Consider the following 23,461-nt stretch of genomic DNA (forward strand, 5'->3'; position numbering starts at 1 on the left):
ATTTCTGCGGAATCTCTTAGAAAATTGATAAACACAATACGCATACGTTCACGTTCACACAATTTTCTGATTAATTAGCTCGGTATATAGATTCGTCCCTGAGAGGTCAGGCGATTCAGAACAGACTCTGTCGCCGACGCGGATGCATGCCAAAGGAGATAGCGTGAAGGAGGATTGCCAGAGAGAGAGAGAGAGAGAGAGAGAGAGAGAGAGAGAGAGAGAGAGAGAATGGGAAAGGTCGGTTGGTGGAGGTGAATTGAGGCCGAAGAAGCGGTGGAAACGGGGGCGCGGTAGCGTCGGCGGCATTCTCGGGGAAGAGAGGAAGAGAAGAGGAGGGAGACATTATTGATTGTTGTTGATAATTAGCCGGTACAGGCGCGCGCGTCAATCACTCGGCCAAGGCGATGTTATTAGGCTGTTGGTTAGCGCCGGGCGAAGCTTCTCGCGAGGAAGCTATATACGCCGGGATGTGTATACGTGAATGTTGCGTGGGTGCGTGCGCGTGTGCGTGCGTGGATCGCGGATACGTGACGCGCCAGCGGTTGCGCACGCTCGCGCGAATGCGCACCAAACGCCCGCCATTGAGCCATCCGATTACCTCCCCTTTTCCTTCCCCCTCACAATTCCATCTAATACGCTGCGCTGCGACGCGAGAGAAGGTTAATTATGCAGTTAATGAGAGCATTTACATGTATATATGTATATATACTCGTGCATATATATATATGACATGCATGTATATCAAAAAAAATACCCTACTTATATAAGGGATACATAGATACATAACATATATATATATATATATATATATATATATATTAAGTAGAGTTCCCCTAGAGAGGTGCTGCCCAAAAGAGAAACTTTGCAATCGACAGAACAGATGAGAGAGAGAGAGAGAGAGAGAGGCGAGGGTAGAATTTACGATAGGAGTGGGTGCGGAGGAAGGACGGAGTGAGCAATGGGAGAGAGGGAGGGATGGCAGGGTGTGTTCGATGGAAAATACCTATTTACTCCCGCGGTCCCGCAGGATCAATCTCTTCGTCGGTGGCGCTGTTCGGTTTCTTGGACGATATTATACTCGGGGACGGGAATAATGCGAGGTTTGATCGGGCGTTCGTCGACGAGTAACCGCAACACCCGGGATGGATGTAATTTGCAGGGAAAATGATCGCGTAATAGTTCGCCCAGTGAGCGACGCTTTCCGCATTGTGCCGCCTTGTATAGTCGCATTAATATCGACAGAATCAAGAAAGAGCTAAAGAGAAACGTAAGATTGAAATTTATTTGTATCTGTTTTTTTATTCATTTAATTGCTTGCCGCAAAAGTTTTTATGACTTTCATAAGGTTTCTTGTAAATTTCACATTTTTTTATATATTATATGCGAATTCTTGATAATTACATAGAATTTCATTTAAATTTGCTAAATAAAAATTACGTATTTTTGATAGAATATTAATAGTTATTTAACACAATCTCTGATACACGCGAAAAGAAATCGCGTGAAAGTTTAGCTTCTTAGACGATATTACCTCGAAAATGAAAATAATACGAATTTTGATTGGGCATTTGGCCACAAGTAATCGATGTCCAGAGAGGTGTAATTTGCAAGGAAAAAGATAGCGTATTAGCTTGCCGCGTGTTGACGCTTTAAGTTCCCTCACAACGACGCAAAGTGTTCGAAAATTACCCAGTGATTCACTCACTTAATGATTTAATCCGCGAAATTGCACGGTCTGACGACGATCGCGTAATTTACGAGAAAATTGTAATTTATACGAAAGTAGGTGAGAAAAAAGTGTACGGGTACGCACCAATATACAATGCTAGACTTTAATTTTCGAAGCAAGCGAATCTTCTTAAATCTAATAATAATATGCACGAGTAATGTTTATCTTTAAAAGAGAAATTTTTTAAAGATATTTATACAAAATTGAATATTCAACAAAGTTGCTCTCGATGAAAGGATGTAAAATTAAATTTTTCTTGCGCGATAAGAATAGATACAGATGTGTCATAACTAACGTATTACCACAAATAAAATGTCAATCAAGATATGCAAACTGTCTTGTGATATGACATTTTTCCACTTTTCAGAAATAATTTAAGAACTCGGGGCAAAATGTTCCCAGTTTCTCTGAACTTTCTGTATATGCATGAAATAATATTGCACTCTATAATTTGTGGTAAAAATACATCACGTGTGAAGATACGGACGATATCGCTAGAGGGAGATTTATATATTTTCTGAAACCAATGTAAAGCTTCTCCATCGCCATGCACCTGCGCTTCGAAAAGTGAAACGATTAAACGATTCGCGCGTCCGACACGACAACGATTATCGCAGTCGGTCGGACAATTAATCCCGCGCTTTAAATCGATTAAACCTCGACCGAAATACCGAGCACGAATGTATGTACCACGTGGCCCCAACAAATACAGCGAAATGACGTCGCGGACATGTTATTTACAATGGAAATGCGATCGCGTGATCATTTGGTAGCGTAGATAAATCTTCGCTCCGTTCCCGTTGCGTTGCGCCTTTCGTTAATGACGATAACGACGCGGCAATGTGGCCGTCGCCTTAATAAAGAGCCGGATAAGAGGCGATAGAGAACCTAATTTCAGATGCACGCGTACGTCGCGTCGGTCGGACGCGTGTCGCCCGATATAGAAAAACGTGCGTGCCGACGCGCACTTACAACGATGTTCTCGTTTATCTCGTGAACGATTAAATGATTCTCTCAAGACGTTTAGAAATAAAATTTCCGCTTTCCACGTGACGGTTATAGAAACAATTTATTATATAAACGAATTATACCCTACTTGCCTACGTTTATTTTTCATTAATTTTATTAAACCAGAGATTTTAATAAAAGCTTTCAAAAAATTATATTAGCCAAATAATATAATGTACATTATAAATAAATATATCTTTATTTCTTTTTTTTTATCATTTTGCACATATTGCATTATTTCTTATTGCAAATTAAGACAGAAACATATATTATATAATTTTCATCTTTTCCTAAAAGTAATGAAGAAATAAAAGAATGTGATTTTAAAACAGTCATTAAAGATACATCCCCGCTAGGATTATAAAATTTTATTGTATTTTACACAAATGTTTCTCCCTCCGTCTTTATAACGTTTATAAATGATTATTTCCCGTTACACAGTTTCATTCTCGATAAACGATATCTCCAATTTTCATCAACATTAATATCATAAATGAAGAGAGAAAAAGAAGAAAGAATAATTCTTACTTATTTTCTTAAATTATTGACAAAGAAAAAATAACAATTTAGCTCATTCTCTTTATTGTCCAGCGAAATCATTGGAAGAAAATTAATTAAATTTTATAACGACATATCCTGCACATAACACTGTTACGGTTAATCCGTTTTTATCTTTTACACATGAGCTCATTTTAAGATTACCGTATCCTCGTTAGAAAGTATGACAACCGATACTTTATGTACGCTTTCGTTCGAAGAGAAAAATAATCCACTTATCGAGCCATAACCAGCGTCTCTTTCTCTTCCCATTAAGTAAGGCATGCATTAAATACTCTAATTAATTTTCGTTGACTCTTTTACATTCAACGAACCGTAGCCCGTCACATTTTGCGCCTGCTCGGTCACGAATCGCAAAAAACGTCCAGGAGCGAATGACGTTTTAATTCACGTGCGCGCGCGGGCGCACACGCGCGTATACGCACACGCGTAGACTTTACGCACGTACGCATGTAATTCTGCATAGCCACGCGTGTTGCGGCACTTCTAATAGCTACTATTATGCGCGTATAATGGGGGTAATAGCGCCTGCGACTCCGGATAAATCGATCACCATTACCGCTCCTATTACCAGTAACGACCGTTTCCGAGGAGACCTGACCAACTCGCTCACTCGCTCACTCACTCTCCCTTTCTCTCTCTCTGTTGCGGCTTCCAGGTGAGAACAGCTGCAACTCCACCGGCGGCGGCAGCGACGAGGAACTCGGCGCAGGCTGCGGGGAGGATATAAACGGCAACGGGGGTAAGAAGAAGCATCGTCGCAACCGGACGACCTTCACGACCTACCAGCTGCACGAGCTCGAGAGAGCGTTCGAAAAGTCCCACTACCCGGACGTCTACTCCAGAGAGGAGCTCGCCATGAAGGTCAATCTCCCGGAAGTACGTGTTCAGGTGAGTCAAAAAATATCAAGAGAGCGAATCGACGAATCATCGGGGAGGAGAAATATTTCTCCTCTCGCATAAATTGTTTTAAAATATAAACATCAAAACGTAGCGACGTCTGATTCTGAAGATATAGATCGTTTTTTATGGCACAAAGATTTAATTACTTTAAGATTAATTATTCTCTTTTAAGTAGGCCGTAGATAAGAAATATCTCTTTTCTTTTTCTTTCTTATAAAATAAAGAGAGAAATGGAAAGATGAAAAACTTTATGAAATCTCTATAAATGTTTAATAGATTTATAAATTTATTTTATATTTAGGATCTTAATCCTAAGACGTAAGCATCTGATATATTTATACCGTTTTTTCCATAGTTAATGTTAGAATATATATAAAATTTATAATTAATGATCATTTTGATAATTACACAACGAAAGTATGCCTTAAAAACTAATAACGTAGATTTTGACATCGAAACGAGACGAATATCAAGATATTATTTGGATTGAATAGGTAAATAATGCAACTCGGTTGCAAGAAAAATAATTTTACGCGACCTGCAACACGAACAGCTGATTTATCCTTCCTTAGCCGAATTTTGACGGATACGAATGTCGTGTTCGGCGAATAATCGGCCGGCTTGGTTAACGCTGGCGTTTCCGTGCAAACAATCGGAACAGCAATCGCTGCCTGGCGCGCTTGAGCCGACGTATTAGACTAAATTAAATTAATTATGTGCGTGACAACGATAAAAGCACGCAGTCGCGTGCGACGACGCATCGATTAGAATCCCGGGGGCACGCTTGCCGAGCGGGACCAATGGCGCAGCTACCGCGATTTCAATCACTTAACAGAATCATAACTTTGAACTTGATAAGATCCTCATAATCCTTCAATTTACGTTTATTCCTAATTTTATGAGAATTGAAAATTCTTAAGTACAATTTAAGCTTGAGAATAAAATGTGACTTTTTTAAATAATATTATATAATATAAAAAAAATAATATAAAATAGATGTCCCCAAACAATAATTTATAGATTAGTACTTACAAATTGTAAGGGAGAGAGCTGATAACGGTAATTTTATTTTCCTCAATGAATGTGATTTTTTTCTAATAAAAGAGATAAAAGAGAGAGAGGCAGCGCGCAGAGAGAAAGGCTAAGAAAGGGGTCCTTAAAAGGATCTCTCAATCCAGGCTCCATCACCACCGCCACCTTGTTACGCTATTGGGCGGAGTTCTCGGCAACATGGGATAATAATCTGGCCGACGGACTTACGAGTACCTGCTTTCTCTTTCTATCTTCTCGAATGCGGAATTGATTTTTACTGGGCGCTCGCCTCAAGTTCTTGTTCCCGCGAATGGCTCTCGCCTGCTGGCGACGGTCAAGATTACGCGTCGATTCCAATTAGGGCTTTATCGAGGCGACCATACTAATTCGTAGTGTCGTGAGCATATTCGGCTCGTTAGAGGGTTGCCATTAAACATGCAATGCGAGAAACGTAAGAATTACCTTCGCTTCTTAAGTGGATTATGGATGGGTTTTAAAAGAGCAGCGATTCGAAAATAGACGTAGTCCGTCTGCGCGAATCGTCTATTTATTAAATAACCAAGATTTTTCTTATCAACATTAACGAACAGTTTATACAATATCGTGCGATAAACATCGCCTGTACTAAAGTTACTCTATAATTTACTTTTCTCGCTATTTGGAATATATAACGAATAGATATTTAGAAGCATAAACTAATTGCAGAAAAATATAATGGCTAATTATATTGACATCGTAATATTATATTATACGAATTAAATTTTACATTGTTTAAAAAAAATATGTGCTACTAATGTAATTGTATACATATAAAAAGCAAAAGAAAGAAACTAATGAATCAAGCTCTTGATAAGTTATTTTTTCGAAAAATTATTTCTGCGAAATAATACGTTCTAAAGAAATTTTGCAAAATATTATACATATATTTCTTTTCGCTTCTCTCTTCTACAATGGAGTACAAATTTGGATGCATTTAATCAATCGGTGTGAAAAAAATTTCAAAAACGGGAATCCTTAAGCGAACACGGGATCCAAAACGAAACGGACGAGACGTCGCGACGGCGTTCGGAGGCGTTCGTTCTTCGGCGGCGGGTTTGCAATTAAAAATTTAAATTGCGTTTAAAACCCGCCGAGAGCTACCGACGCGCGCTCTTCCGTCTTCCGTCTTCGTTGTTGTTCCTTCTCTTCTCTGCATAAAGAGCTTTTTCCCATTTTTTTTTTTTTACATTTTTCTCGAACAAACGGTCCGCGCGTCTCTCGCTCTCGTTTATTTTCACCCCCATCCCCCTCCAACTCTCTCGCTAACTGCGGCAACGCACCGTCTCGGGCCGCCCCCGGGGTATACCTAATCGCTTAAGCTTATTACGCCACAGCAAGGCGGTTGCCGTTGAATCAGCTTGGCTCGCGAGAGATGCAGCGAGTTCTATTCGCTCGCTCGCCAGCGCGCCACGCCGTTCGGTTTCATCATTTTTAATTGATAGCGCACGCCAATCCCGTCTGTCGGATTTATTAGGCCGCTCGACGAGATGGTTTCGAAGGGACTGATGGGCAGGGGTAGAAAACGAGGGACGGAAAAGGGGGGGAGGCTTTTATATTGGGCGTGGCGGAACGCGGACGAGATTCCGTCGGCGGTCGCTGCGGTCTGATTGTCATCGGAAAAGCGCCGCGCGTTTTCCAGCTTTTCCCAATCCGGTACACACGTATTTGCGCGTATGTGTATAGTGTATAATGTGTGCGCGCGCGCGCGCGCGCAAGCTCATCGCGCGTAAGTTAACGCCGTTTTCACGATTTCCAGGCGATTATCGTCGCTTATAGGATACGCACAATCACGTTACACATTATCACGATTGAATTGCTCTGACACAAAATTCAAGTTAAATAATCTTAGATCGATGATTCTATATTTCGTTTTTAAATTATCTTTATTACTTATTTATAACAGAATAACATCGTACTATCTCTGGAGAAAAAATTTGTAGTTAATTTTCATCATCGCTAATAACGTCCATGCAATTCTGAGTTGTTTGCAATATATCATACGTATATAATGAAACTTTAATAACAATTATTATTACATGTTTGTTACGACTGTTATCAAACACTTTTTTTTTTTTTTTTTTTTTTAGAATTTAAAATAGAATCTGTTTTCATTTCAATTTTGCCTGATGAAACAGGGACGGCGATTTTAAAAGACTGTAACACACACGGTTTTAAACGCCTACTGTTTGTTATTCGTTAAAAGTACATTATTTTACACGTTGCGACAAAAATATTTCGACCGAATCAATTAACGGCCAAATGGTTTAGCTTTAAATCGCGCGTAATGTTTGTTTGCGTACTAAATCGAAAAATAGATTGCAGAAAATGTAAAAGGGAATAAAAGCTCGGGAATCATACGGGAAGCCGCATCTTTTCAAAGAGAGATAAATGGAATTGGGTAATGCAACTTCACTCGGTTAGATTTACGAGCGGGCTCGCTCGTAAATTACTAACTGTTCTGTAGCTTCGATTCTTCAACTGTCGATGCACTAGACCTCGGCGAATCCCGCATTTATGTAGTTTTACGAAGGCTTTTCTTTCTCTCTTTCCCCCCTTCTCTTTCTATCTCTTTCATATTTTTATGCTAGCAATAAAATTTTTATTCAAGATTATCGTGCGATCCTTTACATCTTTGTCGTATATATATATTGTGCGATCGTTTATCATTAGAAATGATTTTCCAATAAAATCGTTAAATCTTACGTAACGAAATACATTAGACGTTATATTTTTGATTTGCTGCTGCAACAATGGTACGTATCAAAAAATTTTAAACGGGATAAGATAATAATAATACGGTTTATTAAAGGATTTGTGCAGATTGTTTATCGACTTTTTGGCTCGCTAATCTGGACACGATGTCATCTCTTCGAAATAGTGCCACGTTAAAATAAAGATATTTAAAATAATATTCGATATATCGCCCTATTTTTTTTTTTTTTTATTCTTATTATCGCTAATACACCTATATATCTGGAGTTGGCGTTCATCTTCGTTTAGCCGCGCGATGTCTAATGCATCCCTAGCGCACTCGATGATAATCTAATTTCAACGTAGCACTAAAAGTCATTTCCGTTTCGAGTCTCGCTTTTTATCGGCTTTCGTGTGTTAAAACGCCGGCGAAACTACACGCGGCGATCTATTATATTATTATAGATCCATTGTCGGAGGGGGTGGAAGGGGTGGGGGAGGGCGAGGGGAGAGGAGAGCGAGCCGCGCATTACTCGTCTGTCACGCGATCGCGCGAGAGAGCTCTACGTGGAAAAAATAAAACAGCCGACTAATTCGGCGATTTGCCGGGCGACTTGGTCGAAATCGATACCGAGCGCGTTTCGGTGGAAACACTTACCGGAATTAACCCACGGCAGAAAACACACCTGCGGATAAACCATTTAAAAAGTTTGTCGCGTTAACGATCGGGCGCGCGCGATGCACTGAATGAGAAAGATAGCAACGATCATAATGACGATTGACCGCCGGGAACAATCTATAAATCAACAAATCATTAGCGTGAATTTACAATTATGTACCGCTCGGTAAGCTGCGCTCGCATCATTCAGTAGTCATATAAATTTGGACTAATATATATAAATGTAATATCTCTCCTTAAGCAATGCTATCGCGTTTTTTTGAAATAGAACGGGAGAATGTATCACTGTATAAAAAAAAAATAAAAAAAAAAAATAATCTATTCGTCGTCCAATCTCTCCGTCGTTGCGGCATTTTCAATGAAAACGAAACTCCGTTCCCCGTTGTTGCGTGGAGTCGATTGCACTTTAGCGGCTCTCACCGGCGAATTATTACCTCGCGTGCCGGTGTCGACTTTATTCCGGCGAGTAATTTGCGTTCCGCGTACGTTTTGATAAATACGATATCCGCCTTACGGCCTTCAGCCGCAACTTAAAGTTTAAAAGAACAATTTTGCAGTAACTATATATAATAAGCTTCATTAGGCTTAATTAGCCTTCTCTTCATTTTATCGCGTATTAAGTTCGAGAAAAAGAAATATTTGAATATCGAATGAACTTAAATATCGAGAAGTTTCGAGAAAATTGCGAAGGAAGATAATGAGAAATAAAATCCTCAGACGTCTCGTCATTTGATTTATCAAACAATCTATTAAAATAAAGATTGACGCAAAGCTCTTGCGAAACACTTTGTGGAAGCAAAACGCGACGTTATGTCGTACGGATGAGTCCGACGGTGTCCGTAAATGTTCGCTTTGACTGCGGACAATGGAATCGACGGTGGTGTTGTCGGCGAATCTACCGGGCAGGCGGAAAAAAAACGGAGAGATTGATTTTTCGCGGTAGGCCAACTAATTCGGTACTAACGGGAAGGGGGGCAGGAGAGGGGGAGGGGGGGCTGCGAATAGGGAGGGAATGAATAAAGCGAGCGGCTGAGCAAGAGAGGACGCGGTTGGATGCCCATCGTTCCATGTCTGGCCGCTCGACGATTGCCAATTGGAAAAATACTCCAATCCGATTACAATTTTTTTCGACGGTCCCACACAACGGCGCGGAAAAATTTTAAACGATTCCGCGGAACGACGAAACTATGACCGAGCCGGAGAAGAGATCGGAGAGCTGATATCGGGATTGCGATGGTCTTCTAAAAGCTTTCAAAAGCGCAATTAAAAAAACGATCTTCCGTACCTTTCTGCGTTATCCGGAAGGAAATTCGTACCGTGTCAGCTGGGCGCTATATGTTTTATCAACGTATGCTGTACGTATATCTGTCCTCGATATTTCCAGGTTTATCCGCTAAAACCTACGTCAATGATCATTCTTACGCGATGTCGTTTGAAAAAGATGATTCGTCGTAATAAGGAAATTTTATTAAAGAATTAACATGTAAAATTTCCAAATGCATATTAAAAAATTTTCTTGATAGGATCTATGAAAAGTGTATTAAATATATAATATATGGCAAAATATGATAAATATATATTTTTTTTTTTTTTAATGTTGCACGATTGAAATGCAATTTTTGTTTTCGCAGAGATAAATATGTTATTCATGGAAGAATCTTGTAAATTTTCTTTTCACTGTTATTCAAAATATTATCGTTACGGAGCTTAGGTTTATATGTATGTATATATATATATATAAATCTAAACTCTGTAAAGATAATATCTCGAATAAGAATGAACAGAAAATTTACAATATATATATATATATATTACTCTTTTGGAAGCATACATATTACTCTCTCAGCATTCTTCGTATCTCAAAAGTGGTGACCAACTTCTCGGACGAATTACTACGAAGGGTTATCGCGAGAGAAAAATGATATCACGGCGAGGCGTAATGCCGACGTAATAAAGGGCGCAGGTGAAATATCCCTTTTTTTTTTCATGCGACACTGTTTAACATTATTTACTAGTAAATTATTTAACCGCGATATTCAATGCAGCGCTTAACGCAGACTATTTGGAAGCATAAATTTTTATTACGCAGAAAATATCCGCATAATATACTATAATTAATTTGCAATTGTTATCTTTTTATTCAAATTACGTTATTCCATTTTAATATTCTGACACAGACATTATGTTCATCCAAAACATAACATCGGGTAATATTATAATTATCCAACTAATCGTTTAACAAGAATGAGCAGCATCTTAAACATACATGTAGTCGATATATAAATTAATGTACAAAATATTTAATTTTATCTATATTTTGCATTTTGTGTTCAAAAATCATTTGTATTTGAAATTCAATTTTACGATATTTTGCACTTAATTAATACTTGCTATTGTAAGAATATGAAAAGTCATGGCACGACTGATCGCTCGCACGGCCAGCGCGGATTCGGCGACGACCTTTTCCGCGGTCGATAGCGAGAATGCTTATCGGAGCGTTTAATTCGGGATTATTAGGGGCCGAATCGTGATCGTTAGCACTGACACGAGCCCGGCACGAATCGCAGGTGACTGTCTGGGGTGTGCACCTGTATCTACGGGGTGTCAAATTAATCACGCACGCCGCCTCCGCCCAACCCGTTCGCATCGACGAACAGGCGTAACCATGGCTACTGGCTCGCGAATTTCTCTGCGCGACCCGACGCAACGAGCGCAATTGCGCATGCAATACGCAGCGCGCGCGAGACGGGAGGGTAGGAAAAGAGTGGTAGGGAATTAAAAAAAAATTGACGGGGACAGATCGCTCATTTATTTAGCATTTTTTTTTTCACGTTAAATGTCACCTCATGAAAATTAAAACTTTTTGTCGCTCTCCACGTTCGCGAAATCGAGTAATAATTTGTATTTGCTCGCGCTTTTTCCGCACGACGAATTTATCGGTTTCGATGACGTTAACAACATACACACATCGCTAAAAAGGATCGTGTCCAACAGATCGAATGTGATTTGTTATGCCACGCGCGCTACACTATTCATTCAATATTAGGGAAGTCTTGTGCAGAAATATCTCTTCTTAATTTTCATTTGATTTATTTTTATTTAGAAGTGAAGGAACAAATTTTTTAATGCAAATTTTATATCAATTTTGATCAAATTACATTACTTTCTGTCTCTCGAGTTACATGCACACTGTACATCGTAAAATTTTCTCCGGATAAATCGCCATAATTTCGCGAAGGGTCCCGTGGGTCTTTGCAAGCGGATTAGTAAGTAATCCCCCATGGTTTATCGGGATACGCGATTCTCACGTACCCCTCGCAGTCAACCAACCGAGACCCATCGCAATATTAATACTCATACGTGAACACCGTAAACCTGTTTACCGCGTAACACGCAGTGAGAATTTTCGCACGAGGTCACGGTCGGCTAATGGCACCTGAATCTGTTGACGTGTACATAAATCAAACTAATATTCGGATAAACTCAAGCGTGAATAGCGGTCAATAATCCCTAAATATATATCATACAAAATACATAAATATTATATGTTCCTTTCTCGATATATCGTCTGTCAAAAATGTACACAGCAAACTTGTGAAAATTAATTCCCGATATAGTCATATATTTAAATCATAATTTATTTGGTAGATTCATTCAGTGGCTGACGTTGATACAAATAAAAAATTAATAAAAGGTTGTTAAAAAAATATTACTATACAGGGTGGCCCCGAAAGTTTCAGTCAGACTTTGGGATCTTATAAAAAATTTAATTCTGAACAAAAAATTTCCTATAAACATGGATCGAAAAATGCTTTCCTAAAAAGTTATCGCTCAAAGCTTTGATGCAAAGCAAGAGCAAAAGTGAAAAGAAAATAAAACTTAATAAATCTCTTGGCCATCCTGTATAAATAGATTGTGGAATATATAAATATATGTATGCATCTTATTCTATATATCTTAAAAGTTAGAATTATTACGATCAAACGATTAAGACTTAATTCCATTGTAAGGAAATGAGAGAGCAACGCAAGTCATAAAGTCTCGTTATGCTCGTCGTTAATCGTATCAACGCGGTTAGAGGCAACAATTCCCCTTTTCTCGCCCTTTATCGCGCCCATCTATTCGTTTCTTACCCACGCGATAAATGGCGCCAATAACGCGCCTTCTAATTCCAACACGAGGAATTCATCGAGAAGGGAACGATGATGGGTCAGGGTAGCTCTCTCTCTCTCTCTCTCTCGCAGGTTAGACGAGATAAAACGCTCGGCTCGATATCAGAGAGAGGAAAGGCGTTCTCGCGGATACAAATGTTATTACGCGAAAGCACTTGCCCGATCTTTCCCCGAGCCCCGATGGTCGCCCACTCTTTCCGCCTCCTCGGCCACCCAGCCGGATCGTTTTTCTTGTGGGTGCGATGTTTCCAGGCGGAAAATAAGATAATGGCCCGGCGCTAGGCGCGAAAAGCCCCGCGAGCGGGCAAAATGGCCCGGCGGGAAATAGCGAAGATCGTGGGAGCGACGGCACCTGTCCTGAGCGCGCGCGCGCGCGCGATGACGACGAAGGGCGCCCGCGGGAGAAAAAAAAAATAAAGGGACCGAGCATACACGTTCCTTCTCTCGGGGGTGGGACACGCGGGAGAGAAGATTGGAATAGAAGAGAGGAGAGAAGAAGGAGAGACATCACACGGATGAGAGAACACGCGCGGTGGGAATGCTCGTGCGCGAGCGATCGCGTAATCGAGTCACCGTGACAAACGCGTGAGAATAAATCAAACGACACGACACGATTGGCTCCCGAGGCGGACAGGGCGAAATTGCGCTAGTCCGGAAACTGAACTGATCTACGGTTGCGAATTGCAATCGATTGTTATTGTTGATTTGTCATGTTAACATCTATTGGAACTTTTTAATTGAATCAACGATGAATATTACTATCGCGTGCATATTTATAATGAGATGTCAAATAGAGAGATCAAAGTTTTAATTTGCAGCCTTTTATTAAATTCGTATTGAAAATTTTATTTATCATTCTCTCGTACAAATTAAAATTCAATGCATAATTTTTTTTTATTTTTATTATGGATACATCCGAGAAGAGAAAGGACGAGAGAATCAACAAAAATATAATTGTATCATGTGATGAAGTGCATTTGACAAGTATCAAAAAATATTTTTGTTAGGTAAAAAATTCTCTTGCCATTATTAATTAAGTAGAATTAAAAATAAAACTACATGACATAAACACAATAATTGCAACATGATAAAGACATTAACGTAACGTATTAACGGAGATCGCTTTTAATATAGCCGACAGAATACGGAACGTTATTTGAAAGACTATCGTTAGGTTCCTTCGCAACAGACTGTCAAAAGCCTTAGGAAGGAACAACACGTCTCTCGATCCTGTAGACCGCGAGAGCACGCGGGGAGGACGAACTCTCTCTCTCTCTCTCTCTCTCTCTCTCTCTCTCTCTCTCTCTCTTTCTTGCAGCGCCGTCTAACGAGTATTATAATTACTGTCGCGTAACTCAATATTGCACCCTCGATATGCTAAACTCCCGCGGAATATAGTGTTAATAGGCGTGGAATGGCGCGGGACAACACCCCGCTTCTATTAATTGCACTTCACCCTAAATGCAAATTGTTCGAAATTGAGCGAGGGCTCCCCGAATATTTGGAAACTCCATTACGGGCCAGTGTTCATCCTTTCGTTCGTCGCGTACACACGCGCGTGCACACGCGAGCGCGCACACCGTCTCGTTGCGGCCTAACGCGAAGGGCGGTTTCAATCGGGGAGGGTGCTCGCGATGAAAAATCTATCTAGGGACACGAACGAAATTAAATGGCGAATAATACGGAGCCTGAGATTGAAAGTCGATTGAGAGTCTCTTCTTACCGTTCAAGAAATGATTTTCAGGCAATTTCCAACGTCATTTGATTAGATCGTTAGATTATTATTCCATAAATAATATCAATTCTCTCCCATCAAACAGGATGATGCGATTTATAGTACAATTATAACAATGATACAATGTAACTAAAATATATGTGGGAATAAATTTGTATATAATATAGAAAGCGAAATAGATAAAATAATATGCAGAGAAGACAGTGAGACAGAAAACATGGAAAGGAAACTGCGTTATATTTATTTTTTAACGAAGAAATTAATTTATGCGAAGAAAAATATGTTAATTTGTTCATTCAATTCAGAAAGCAAATATTTGATGTTTGCAAAATTAAACGAAAAGTTTCGGCGTCTCGATACTCGATCGTTGGACAAAAAACTGAAAACGTTCGGAGCAAAGAAAGACGGAGCGAAGTCCGTAGATGTCTTCGGGAGATTAGCTGTCCAAGGTTCTGAGGTCTGTGGCTCAATTAAGCACTCCGTTTAGCGCTTGACTAAAAAGGGTTGGGAGACTCTCGCGCCCTGCCCCTTCGAGCATCAATCATGTCGGAGCAACCCTTTTCCTGAGGGCGGTTTTGCTCCTCTATTGAGACGAAGTGTTGTGCTCAAACACAAAAACACTTCATTTGGCAGATTAGCTGATAAATACCAAGGGTACACGGCGCTGTGGCTATCATCGACAAGCACGAAAAGTGTTTTGAGAGAAAAACATGTTCGTCCTCGTGTCATTTGTAGGCGCAAATTACTAAAGCGATTAGAACAACGATTGAATTGAGAATACTTGCCGTTTTGCTATCAAATTGCTGAGTCTCTAATCTATAACGTGATAATATCGTCTATGTATATTGCTATCGTAACTTTCTGTTTGATTTAAAGTCTGCTATCAATTTACGACAAAACTCAAGAGATAGATTTCTATTTATAATTTCATGCATCGTGATGTATTACTCGGTGTACTATATATACAAACAGAGAGAAAGAGAGAGAGAGAGAGAATATACGGTATATAAAATTATAAATAAATTTCTATTTTAGATTTTTTATCATAGTCTGGATAGATCGTTTTAAAACAGAAATATTATTAATATTATAAATCATATTTGGATATTTGGATAATGCGCAATCTTATCAGTTTCTTTAATTACTTTCATAATTTACATTAATTTACAATGTTTTAAATATTTCTTTAATAAACGTATCTAGTGAATAGCATAAAGTTATGCAAATCCCAAGTACTTGTGCGAGAAATATTTAGTGCCTGATATATTGCTTTAAGATATCAATAAAAGAAGTTGCATTATCTTTTCGAACAATTCGAGAATATAGAGAAATCTGACAGAGAGAGAATAATCTATTCTTCGGCTTCCACGAACGTAAAAGCGAGTATAGCGAAGAACATACTACGCTATCGAGAATTAAGTAATGGATGTGGAAATAGCAAAAGAATTTCCCACGGAGGGGAGAGAAGGTTTCCTTGACTATTCGCCGGTTCTTTCTGCATCACGAAGAGTGGGCGGTGAAGAGGCTTCTCCACACATATAGTAATATTCGATGTACGTGCCCTTACTCGTTTTAATATCGCCTATAATATTATAAAGCCATTGTCGGCGTGCTCTCATTCCTGAGGCCGGCAATTAACAATTAGCTGGCGGTCCTTGTAATCGAATTACGGCTGCCATTGTCGCGGGTCCAGGTACAAACGTATTCAGTTCCCTCAGTACCTTCAGTGCCGGCGTTCTCCATCCCTCTCCTTCCCCCCGCACGTCCCGCGGACCCTTCGAGACCTTATTGGCTCGTCTCCTTTTTTTTCTCTACAGTACTTTAAGATCGGATTTCTTGCCGCTGCATGCGCATAGATGCGGAATGCAACCGTGGTGGGATCCCTTACAAAGGCAGCCCGGACCGAGCTCTGAATGTCACCACGTGAAAATATATCCGTTTCAGAGCAGTTTGAGATTTCGTGTCGTATGGAGGATCGCAGGTATCCTGCTGGATGCGAGGCGTGCCGCGATACACGACTTGTAGTAAGATAGCGGCTCTGGGGGATTAGCGAATGTAACATTAAACTTGCCGAGTTTTCGCTCATTGTCAGAGATGTGTATTGCGACAGAGATGAATCTTTCGACGCGGAAAAATGCGTTCATCCCTAAATCGTTCCTCGCCGAACTGTTCTTGTGCTCGGCGCTGAAACGTAGACTAATAATGTAATATTTTGATGAGGAAACGACAATTCTTTATAAACTCTAGAATTATCAAGATAAAATTGACATAGAAAGACAGATGGCGGATTTGTAGAAAGTATTTTTTTTTTTTTTTTAATTTTATAAGTACTGTTATATCTCTCCATCTTCAATAAGCTTTGTTACAAGTATACAATTTGATTGTAATTAACGAAAACTCTTATCGCCGTGAATAAGTCGTCCCAAAGTGACAAAATAAATTTAATCTAATTTATATAATTATGCCATACATACAAACATTCTTTGCAAGATGCAAAATTGTGTCTCATAAAACGCTCAATCCTATTAAAAGTTTTCCCTTGGGAAACCGTAATGGAGAGAGAAGAAGAGAGAGAGAGAGATATATATAGAGATCGTGCCAATTATCAATTTCCAAATTCCGTTTGATTAAAGCCATTCGACTACGAAAGAGCCCCCGCTTTATCGAGGCATCTCGCGGCCCTTTAACGAGTAACCGATGTCAAACGCAGCCGGAGAAGAGACCGACAAACGCGCACACAAACACACACATTATAACGGAACCCACGCGCGATGTACGTAGACATGAAGAGAAGGAAGGAAGAGGAAGAGGAAGGGAAGCTCGGGGTCATTCTCGCCAGGGAATACACCGAATTCGAGATATATCTAGGCAGAACCAACTATTAATTCGGTTCCCAGGCGTCGGATAGAGAAAGAGAGAGAGAGAGAAGGGTAGAAATACGAGCAAAGAGCCGGCACGAGAAGGGCGGGCACGCGAGGTGGAAGGAAGGGCCGATGACGGAAGAGACAGAGAAAGAGAGAGAGAGAGAGGGGGGGGGGGGCTTCAAACCAGGACCAGAAAGCCTTCGGGGCAACAGATTACTGTCTACGGCCTACACCCTTCGTCTCTCCTCTTTCCCTTCCCCCTTCTCATCCCCCTTCAGTCCCTTTTCCGCCACTCTCGCGTCCTCTCCTCCTCTCGCATACCCATCTCCTGGTCGACCGTGGCTGGCCCATGAAGTTAATAATCATCAAAAGTCACAGTGTTTGTCGAGGGCGGCCGCCCTTTGTGCGCCCACGCGTGCTCCTGACGCTAATACGACTCCACCCGAGCTTTATTACGAGTTATTAGAGTTATTACATCGGCGACGGATTTTCACGTGCAGCGCGAGCGCACGCTCTTACGTTCGCGAGCGCGTTTTCTCGGTATCTCGTTTCACTTTTTTTTTTTTTATCTCTATCCGCCGAGATTTTTTTTCTCCTCCTCACTTCTCTCTCTCTCTCTCTCTCTCTCTCTCTCTCTCTCTCTTTCTTTCAACAAAAAATGCAGCAGAATGACAATTAAAATAGTATGATTAAATACATGTATAACGTAATAAAATATAATACACACACATTTTGCAAAATAGCATACAAAACGAAAAGCGCTAAACGGAGAAATAAATCGATTATAGGAAGAACAAAAATTAATTAAAAAAGTAAACAATAATTTTAGAAAAGACATAATAAAGATGAATATTGAAATAGGGACTGATTATTATATTATAGTATAAAACGCGATTTGTTGTTCTTATCGCTGTATAATTGCCGTTTATATAAAGAAGAATATATATATATATATAATCAAAGAACTGGTGATAAGAAATCGCAAAGTGACGTGTAATCCACTTATTGTATTGCTACTGCAATTACAGTAGTAAGCACGTGATTTTATTCCATTTAGCTGTTTGCAATCCAATAAACTTTATGTTAATTTCATTTGACTGTAAGTGGCGCATTGGCCGGACTCTGATGAGTGTCTCTATAAACGAGCAGTCTTAATTGCGGTACAGTCAACGGGATTGTATGCGGCAGAACCCCCGGCCGCGAAACGATGGCGTTGCTACTGGATGCGCGACGCAACGTAATTTCGAGTGCACAGACGCGACTTAATGGCGTTAAATACGCGCGCGCCGCGATCCAATTCTCGAGGTCTCTCGAGTCCAATTCTCCTTCGACTTCCCGTTAGCGCTAATCAAAGTTAACTAAACGTGTTCTATTTTTTTCTTTCTTGCTAGAATACTCTCGCAATGCCACGATGTGATCTTTAATCTTGAGCTTATTTTATCCCATAACGTAATTGTTTTTTTTTTTTTTTTTTTTTTTTTAGCAACAATATGAAAAGAATTATAATACGCAGACTTTTAACAGATTAATTCTATATTTAAGAGAATACTATGAAGCGATTATTATTCCTATTTTTACGGTACGAAAAATTCTAGATACAAATAAAATCTGAAAAATTATTGCCTCGATCGGCGACTTTGCATAGAATTTTCTTCTAAACAAGCGACAAAAGCGCGCGCGCGTGCGTACGTAGAGAGATCCGTTTGCAAGCCTCATTTCGGCGCAAACATATTGTCTGGTAAATAGCTTCCTGCACAAAGGATGCATTCACTCGGAGCCGATTTCGCCGCCGCTAGAGCGCGTACAACGAGAAAATACAACGACCAGGCCAGACAATGTGGGCACGGTGTCAAAATACACAGGCCATACGGCTAATTTGTCAAATTTCGGTGCGCTCGCTCATTCACACCGTCCACCCAATCGTACGCGCTGTTGCTCAAAAACGTTGTTCGCACATCACGCATCGCGACTAACTTTTCGAGGACCGCGAGAAAACGCTGCGATTTATGATAAAGCATGACTTTGTTACAAATTTATATTTGAAATAAAAATATTTGTATATTGTATGTTTGTCAAATTATCTATTAAATATCAGATCAATTCTGATGGATTAGATACAGATGAGGCAGATTCTCATAATATATTTTATAATTCTCATAATTTCACAACAACATTTCTTATAATTATTAATTAAATGATCGATTAAACGAATGATTTATGGTATATGTGTATAAATTTTTTAATGATAATACATCTCTACATTTTTAAATGCAATTATTTATAAAATGTGAAATATAATGTGCTCGATGAAAGAGAATCTTCGCGTCCACATTGAAATTTCTTTGACTTTGTGACAAAAGCTCTCGTGCTCTTCGATGATCTAAGGATCATCCGGCGAAATCATTGTACGATGCGCGGATCCACTCGACACAACGACAAACGAACGATCTATGGCGGATCCATGAACGGTGTGTTACAAGGAGCCGTTTAGTCGCATTGTAAAAGTGAAATCGCCTCGTGTTTGGGATGTTATTTGTAGCACATTAGTATTGTATCGCAGTACGACGGGGTTAGACCGGGGCGTTGGAGTGTTTAAGGGTGATTACGCGCAACGACAGGGGTGGCTTTATTGGAGGACGTCGCCAGGGGTGCTCACTTATATCATATCAAAAATTTTTCTAGAATGCGCGAGAAAAAAATATATTGAGACTTGTAAGATCGCGATTTTGTAATCGTCTAAAAAAATAATCTTTGAATTATCATATCGGATAACATTTATTTATCTATTAATCACTAATTTATATAATTTATACAAGTGCATTATATAATATAATATAATATAATTATATAATATAATGCTATTATTAAATAGGAAAAAGAAAGAAAAATCCAATAAAAAAATTTTTTTATAATTATTTCTCCTTTTGTGACTTTTGTTCTTTTTGATTCGTATAAAACGTGCTCTTCTCATTATTGTCTTACCACTATCTTTCTTACAAATTTGATATTTATTGCATTTCTTTTCTCGTTTTTTCTCTATCTTGTAATCTCGATTTTATTGTAAGTCGTAAGTGATAGTGATTCTTATGTATAGTTCATTTTATATTGCATTGTTATTTTATCCTATATAAAATCATAACGTATACACGCTTCAATAATAATTTACACTAAATAGCGCAAAATTCTTAGACTTTCAACATATTTATGTAAATTGTCGCGGTCAACATAATCTTATCGGGATACAGATGATTTGCAAGACCATTAATTAGCGCCGTTTTAACCGCAGTGCGGACGCGAACGATGAGCAAGAACAAGAACGAAATGAGAACAACTGCGTAGGATTGAATTTAGCCGACAGTTTGACATGGTTGAAGTAGAGAAGGGGGAATAGTACCGGGAGAGGAGGGAGGAAGGGGCAGAAGAGGGAGGGGAGAGATGGGGAGCATAAAAAGCACGGAATAATAGACTCCAACCCTCTCCAAACATCTCCCTTCTCTATGCATACCGCGGTACCCTGGACCGGAGAGAGAATCTAGGCTTATATTCGAAACGTGTCCCCGTCTCTTCTCTATCCGTCTCTCTCGTACTGTCTACCCCTCTCTTTCCCTCTCCTTTCCCTTCTATCCATGTCGTAGTATACCGACGATGGGGTTCTCGATAGACTTGTAATACACCCGGAAGAAAAATAGCCTTGTCTGTTTTTTTCCTTGTCCGCGGATTAGCGGCAATTTATATATTGCGTTAGCCTTTTTCGGCTAGAGAGCTATTAACATCGACGATTATGGCCGTTAGTAAACATATGTCTCACACATCATTATCATGCCAATTTTTAAACAGCAAGGATATCTTTCAAACTGTAAGTAGAAAATAATTGCAAATAATCAGCTGTAGAATGCATCCCGTTATATTGTAGTTAACTGCAATTTAGTTGGCGTTCTATTTCTTTTTAATAGAGCTAATGTGAAGGAGAAATATTTCAAATCTCGATTAATATTAATATGTATCTATAAAAATAATCTTATGTAAAAAATTAGTAATAAAGAAAATATTAATGAGCATTAAACGATCGCGCAAATCATTAAAAGCCGATAATAATTACTCCAATAATTCTCCTTTTCCAAAGGAATATAAGAAATTTTTCAATAATTTTTTTTTTGATACTAAAGGATCCATATTCGCGTATCTAAGACGATATTTAATAAAAGTTTGAACAATTGAAAAACATATACGACGATTGCTTAATTTTTAAGCAAAATATAGCAAGTAAAATAATAACTTGAAAAATTGCGATAATCGCGTAAAAATACTATCGATTTAATTAAGTTTTGCCATTGGTATAAATATTTCACGCATGTTTGGCATCGTTCCACATTCGCCTTATAAAACACTCAGGAGCTATCAGCATCCTACAGGAAAGACGTCGATATCGTCAACGTCATTTCGATTTTGCGCAGAACCCTAATAGGAAGACACATTAATCTCCTCCATCGTAAAGGCTTTAATATCCATCTCTCACGACTCGTTCATCCTGGAATTCGACTTTCATCGAATCGCGATCTCATCTGAGCAAAACGCGTGAAATAAATATATAACGCGAGGAGGAGGAGGATGATTTAATTTATTTTTTGCGTTTTTTGAATATGAAGAGAAAATCTATACCTGTATTAATGCTGCTTTTGCGTATATAGCGACTTTTTCTTCGATTTCTATTCTTTTACACAAGTTAGATGAATGCAAATATTTCGTTAATCATTTCTTATTTCTGTCTCGGATAAATTATTTTCTTCATTAACGATTACATTAATAGGGTTATAATTAAAAGAAAGACATGTGAATTTTTTTTTATAAACCTCTTGAAATCAAAAAATATCAAAATTCCCATCACATCGCTAGAAACTCCTCCTCCCCCCCCCCCTCCTCCCCGGACATCGCCACATTATATCACGCGCGGCGCCTTCGCGCGCATCATCGCGACTCTTTTAAAGGTCTCGCAGGCCACCGTCACGGCGAACAATGGCCGAAATCTGTTAATACTCCGGTCGGCAACAATGAACTCGACGTGGCGTGAGCACCTCGAATACCTTTTTGCCGGCGCTAATCCGAATTCGGCGAGAGCCACCGTCGAGTATAAAGCGACCATCGTCCCGGAACGATGTGCTCCATCAGAGTGAGATAGCGAAAGAGGAAGAGAGAGAAAGAGGAAAATGAGAGACGGTCGTATGCGTGCGCGTGCAATGTAAAAGGAAAAAAAAAAAAAAAAAAAAAACACCGTACGACAGATAGAGTTCGGGAGTGATTTTCGGCGCGATACGCTTCTTGTTCTAGTTGAGTGCTCGTCACCGTATGTTACCAAAGAGAACGAAAGCTGTTGTTGTGCAGTCACCGAAAACACATCGTCCATACATTCATATATTTTACATAGGTGTCATATTTGGTATGCATTCACGTAGAGTAACAACATGCCAACGAAAATAGTACGCAAATGCGCCAACGTAAAAAAAATTGCAAGATAGTTTATTAAACGAAAATGTATTTTGAAACAAAATACGCTCAAGTATACGATGTTGCTTTTTATTTTACTTTATAAAATTTTCATTGAATTTTTGTGCGCGATATACATATATCATAATATTAAGGAAATACATTACTTATATCTAATATGTCTTTTGATGTATTTAAATTGCACGGTGTGTGTGTGTGTGTGTGTTTGTCAGTCAAATTCTTTACCGATTATGTTGGACGTAACGGTTCTATGCGCGAGAAAGAGTCGGGACTGTTATTCCCTTATGTTACTTGCGCATTAACGCGATAATGATAATTAGCCCTCTCATCCGCGTGTCAATCTTTCAGCGAAATCTTGCGAATTATGCAACTCCGACATGACGAAGTTTCTCCAACGAGAGAGCTACGTAAAATTTCACAAAGACTAACACGTTAAAGCGGGAACGGGGCATTGAAGAACGGCAAGGGGACGAGGGAGAGAGCTCGAAAAAGTGTCGTCGCCGCTTCTCAGCGACAACGGAACGACGTCCAATTTTAATCTCGGAATTA

General features: G+C 39.4%; 1 protein-coding gene across 2 annotated transcripts in view; it reads left to right on the forward strand.

Moving 5' to 3' along the window:
- The window catches only part of LOC138940134 (retinal homeobox protein Rx1), a 43,080-nt gene that overhangs the window by 14,170 nt on the left and 5,449 nt on the right, over window positions 1-23,461 (forward strand). For both annotated transcript variants that reach the window (XM_070308686.1, XM_070308687.1), the window contains exon 2: window positions 3,954-4,186. In XM_070308686.1, coding sequence (XP_070164787.1) covers window positions 3,954-4,186 — 233 coding nt within the window. The remainder of the gene's footprint in view (window positions 1-3,953; window positions 4,187-23,461) is intronic.

The sequence above is a fragment of the Polyergus mexicanus genome, unplaced genomic scaffold, assembly GCF_030449975.1.
Source record: "Polyergus mexicanus isolate NDT 795.1 unplaced genomic scaffold, iyPolMexi1.0 SCAF_16, whole genome shotgun sequence".
NCBI classification, from domain to species: Eukaryota; Metazoa; Arthropoda; class Insecta; order Hymenoptera; family Formicidae; genus Polyergus; species Polyergus mexicanus.